Source organism: Miniopterus schreibersii (assembly GCF_964146895.1).
Source record: "Miniopterus schreibersii genome assembly, chromosome: 16".
Taxonomy (NCBI): Eukaryota; Metazoa; Chordata; class Mammalia; order Chiroptera; family Miniopteridae; genus Miniopterus; species Miniopterus schreibersii.
The window spans coordinates 14743555-14748088 of NC_138116.1; the positions used below are offsets into that span (position 1 = coordinate 14743555).

General features: G+C 52.8%; 1 protein-coding gene across 6 annotated transcripts in view; it reads right to left on the bottom strand.

Moving 5' to 3' along the window:
* Positions 1-4229, bottom strand: part of MSI2 (musashi RNA binding protein 2) — a 338327-nt gene extending 334098 nt beyond the window's left edge. For 5 of the 6 annotated variants that reach the window (XM_081161067.1, XM_081161068.1, XM_081161066.1 and 2 more), the window contains exons 1-4: positions 3924-4229; positions 3590-3630; positions 3181-3262; positions 2386-2470 (exon numbers count right to left, since the gene is read on the bottom strand). In XM_081161067.1, coding sequence (XP_081017193.1) covers positions 2386-2470; positions 3181-3262; positions 3590-3630; positions 3924-3985 — 270 coding nt within the window. In that variant the 5' untranslated portion in view covers positions 3986-4229. Of the gene's footprint in view, positions 1-2385; positions 2471-3180; positions 3263-3589; positions 3631-3923 lie in introns of those variants that run through there. The other variant, XM_081161069.1, reaches the window with a different exon arrangement.
* Positions 4230-4534: the final 305 nt, after the last annotated feature.

Sequence of the window (4534 nt, forward strand, 5' to 3'; positions counted from 1 at the left end):
GATTATTTTTCAAACACTAAGAGAGACAGAAATCTCTGAGCTAGGAAACTACCCTTTCATCAAGATTAACATTACCGCATCTACAGGTGTATTCAGCGCTGACTAGAGCTGTCTACGAGAGAAATACAACAGGTGTGGATTTCCATTCTGTTGACCCAATGTAAGACAGATACGTCTCTTCATAAACACTCCCCAAGTCTTTTTTTTTTTTTTAGCTGACAGGCACACAATTGCAGTAAGAAGTCATCTTGTTTGTAGGGTAAAAGGTGAGGGACGTGTGTGTTGGGGAAGAGGCCAGGAGCTGGAGGGGGTAGGGAGCCGTGAAGAGTGGAGCACTAAAAAAATATATATCTAAAATTACAAAACCCAAAGCCAATTCAGAATTCCTGTATTGTTTGTGTCGAGATAACAGTGTGTTGTTCCACAATGAGAGTTCTTCCGTGTGCTGAGATCTTTCAGGGAGAGGGCAGGTCAAGGTAAGTATGGCAAATCCCAACCTTTTGCACGTCCCTGTCAACTATTTTTTTAAAAACGAACAAAAGAGAAAACTACCAAAAATTAAAACATTAGTTAGTTAGGTACAGCTCTACTTACTGTAGCTACAATTCCTCTAGGAAAAGACTAGGGTACTATTTTGGATGTGAATGGCCATTACCTAAACAAAGCTTTTAAGGTAACGGTAAACAAGATCCTCTGTTTCCATGTCAATAAACCAACCGCTTCTGCCTCCTGCACTGAACGGTTGAAACAAAGTCAAAAGCTATGTTATACTAAGTCATAGTGACTAAAACACGTCTACAAACAATTAGGGAGGGAAAACTGCAGGCTTCGCACCTGATACTGAGGGACAGGACCCACCAGCCACCATAGAAACCAAATACGATTTCTCCTACCCGGGGTGGGGAGAGGAGATAGATAGTACATTCCTGAATTTGCTTTGAAATGTTAGTCCTCTAATTTTACTAGCTTTTTGAAATGTCTAGCCGAAAAGCCAAAGAGTAAGAAAATTTTTCAAATATCTATTATCACCCTACAAACGATCATCCCTAAAATTAGATGGCCTAAAAGTGCCAAAAGGCTGCACTGGGGGCTATGACAAATCCAGTACAATTAATAAAGCAACTTAGAGCGTGTGGAGTCTTTTCTTCAGGAGCAGGGGGCCACGCACCTGACCTCTGATCAGAGAAAGAGAATAAACTTGCCAAGTCAATGCAAGTGCACCGAAAGTGGCCAGGTTTTGGGTTTTTTTGTTTTTTTAATTCTCTTCTATTCAGTGTTAAAGCGAAAAGGGACTTGGAAAATCACCTCAGTTCCACTCCCTTGTTTTAGACAAGAGGAAAGTGGGGCCTGAGGCAGAGAACGACTTTCCCAAGTTTGTAAGGGGCAGCTGGGCCTAGAAGCCAATATCCCTCTCCTTGTCTCACTACCCCACCAGGGAAGTGAAGTCCCAAGCAGCCCCGCACTGCATCCCAATGTCACCTCAGGGCCCCTGTTTTGGCAGATGTATAAAAACCGTGGGGAAATTCTAGAAGACATAAAGGGAAGGGAGGTGAGCACAGAGCCAACGCTGGGGGGCTAAATAAAACACTACACATACCCTCCCCCCATTAGATGTATTCTTTCATACTGGTACTCTTTCTCCCCTTCCTCTTCTGGCCTCTACCTAGAGATGTCACCCCTCAAGAGCGACTTTGAAACCTCCTAATACTATAAAAGTACCCACACTCAGAATAAAGAACCTGAGGGGGAGGGGGGAGAAGGAAAAAATAAATCACTTTGAAACTCAAGGCCTTATCAGCCCTAGATTTCACGCCATCTGGAGTCACCCACTGGATATCCAGCTTGGCCCGGGGAGGGTCTCCTTTCCTTCTCAAACCCCATTCCAAACCCGGAGTGCTCCAAGAGGAACCTGTTGCCTGGACCTGGGATTAGCGCCCCCTGGATCCTGCCTGGCCCCTGGGCCCCTAGGCCCCTGGCCCCCTGGGCCAGGAAGCCGGCTGTGCCTCCTGAAAGCCAGTTCCCACAGCCACAGTTGGTAACAGCGTGCTGTGCTCGGCTGACAAAGAAAAGTTGCATTTGCTCATTGCTGGAGTTTCTTTGCAAGGTCCCTTAGCCCGAAAATAGCAAACCCCCCCCTCCCAAGCTGACCCCTCCCCCAAGCCTAGCTTGGCAGCAGCTGGAGCTGCTGTGCCACCGGCTCTAAAAAGAAAACCCCCCAACCCAGCGAGGGTAGCAAACTTTCGTGCCAACTCGCAAGCTCTGTTGAGAAGTACCCCGCTCTCAGCTCCGAAGCAAAAGAAGGCACGGCCCCTTTAAGTGGGGCTGTCAAGGCTCAGCTCGGTCCTGAAAAGGGGCGAACAACAACAACGAGGAAAAGCAACCTACCGTCTTCGAATCTAACTCATGGTGGGGCTGACCTAATACTTTATCTACACTCGCTGGGTCTGCGAACGTGACGAAACCGAAGCCTCTGAAATGAGACAAAGGGGGGGGGGACAAACAAGAAAATGTGACACCATTGAAAGCAACAGGGAGCGAGCCCCGCCGCAGAACGCAGAGCAAAAGTTGCCCCCGCGCCCCCCACGGCCCGCCTCCCAACGCCCCGGGGTCTACACCCTGCGCCTCGCCCGCAGACACACCGAGGTTACCGGGGGAAGTGGGACGGGGGCAGGGCTGCTGGAGGTAACTTGGAAAAAGCTGGTGTCTCCACTCTTTCGCCACCTCAGTTTCCTCTCCCCCTCCTCCCCTTCCCTTTCTTAACGCTTTGTTTTATTGCGATGGAAACCCGGCACTTAGGAGAGATTCATCCAGCTTTCGGGGGGGGGGGGGGGAGAGTTTGGGGAGCTGGAAGTGGGGAGAAGCGGACATTTAAAAAAAAAAAAAAAAAAAGACTGTGTGTAAAGTGAATGAAGCTGAATGTCATTTTAAACAGGAGAAGAAAAAGAGACGGGAAAAGGACTTAGAGCGGAGAGACGGGTATCTCTGTATCCAGAGTTCAAGCCCCAATTTATAATAACCTTTGAGGGTAGGGGGGCGGGTGTGGAAGAGAGCGAGGTTGGAAACCAGCCACATGCCCGAGCCCCATTCTAAATCCGCTTAGCTACTTCCGAAGACACCTCCAAAAATAACACTTAAACTTTGTTCTAAAATAAAGGCAAAATCCAGAAGGGAATGGTTTACCTGGAGCGTTTCGTAGTGGGATCTCTCATGACCATACATTCTCTAATTTCTCCAAATTTGCTAAAATAGTCTCTAAGGCTATCTGTAGAGAGAGAAAGAGAGAGATGGGGGTGGGGGGAGAAGGTGTGGGGGGGGGGAGCAATGCAAATTTTGATCAAGGACAAAAACCAAAAGTAGTTTTCTGTTGTTATTCTGTTTTGTTTTTGCATTTTTTTTGCACACGCGGGAGAAATTCGGCAACAGAGGTCGCGTAGAGGGCTCGGAAAGGATTTGCTATTTAAAAAAAATAACCTTGCACAGGAGAAGTGGGGAGCCAATGGCGGGGGGGGGGTTCCTACACCGGGATAACAAAGAGCAATAAAGAAGCCAAGAAGGGGGGGACCCAGGCGTCCCCCCCTTCCTCCCTTACCTGGTGAGGTCTGCCAGCTCAGTCCACCGATAAACATTTTACTAGAGGGAGAAAACATAACAGAAGTGAGCACCGATGTCAGATCGGCCATTTTGACGTGTAACTTACAAAAGCTAAAAGGAAAGCGGGGGGGAGCGAGCGAGCGAGAGCCGGGAGGTGGGGTGGGGGAGAAGGTGACGGCGAAATGCAATCCAAAGGTGTGTAACTTCCACGGGGGGAGCGCGCGGGAGGGGCGGGGGGGCGCGGGAGATGCCGGGCTCCGCGCACCGCCGTCCCCGCCGCTGCAAGGAGAGCGAGCCCGAGGCGGCGCGGTGGGCAGCGGCTGGAAACTTACCCAGGGTCGTGCTGGGAGTCGTTGGCGCTGCCCGAGGTGCCTTGGCTCCCATTTGCCTCCATATCTGAGCCCCCCCGCCCCCCCACCCCCGAAAAAACCGAGCCCCACAGCGATCGGAGCGGAGCGGCGGCCGACTCCGAGCCCCGAGATCTCCCGCTCCCTCCTCCCCCTCCTCCTCCGCCCCCCCGCCCGGGCTCCTCCGAATCTCTCTGCGAGCCGCGGAGCCGGGGCAGCGGCGAGAGCCGTCACACGTGGGCTCGGCTTAGCTCAGCCCCGCCGCTCGCACACCCCCCGTCCCCGCCCCCCCGGCCCATCCCCACCTCTCCCCCTCCTCCTCCCCACCCCCATCTCCTCCTCCTCCCCCTCCTCCCGGCGCACGTGGGGCGGAGTTCTATAACGTCGTGTAACCAATGCCGGTGACGTCACGCACCCCGGTGCGGCCCCCGCCTGCCCGCGCGCGCACGGGCGGCCCCCTGCGGCCGGACCCACGGGGGCGGTGCGCGAACCCCGCGGCCCGAGGGGGGCCCCGCCTCCGGGCGGGCCGGGCGTGAGGGAGCGCACCCCGACTTTGCTGGATCACATGGGCTGCGAGGAGAGGGTGGATCGGGGGA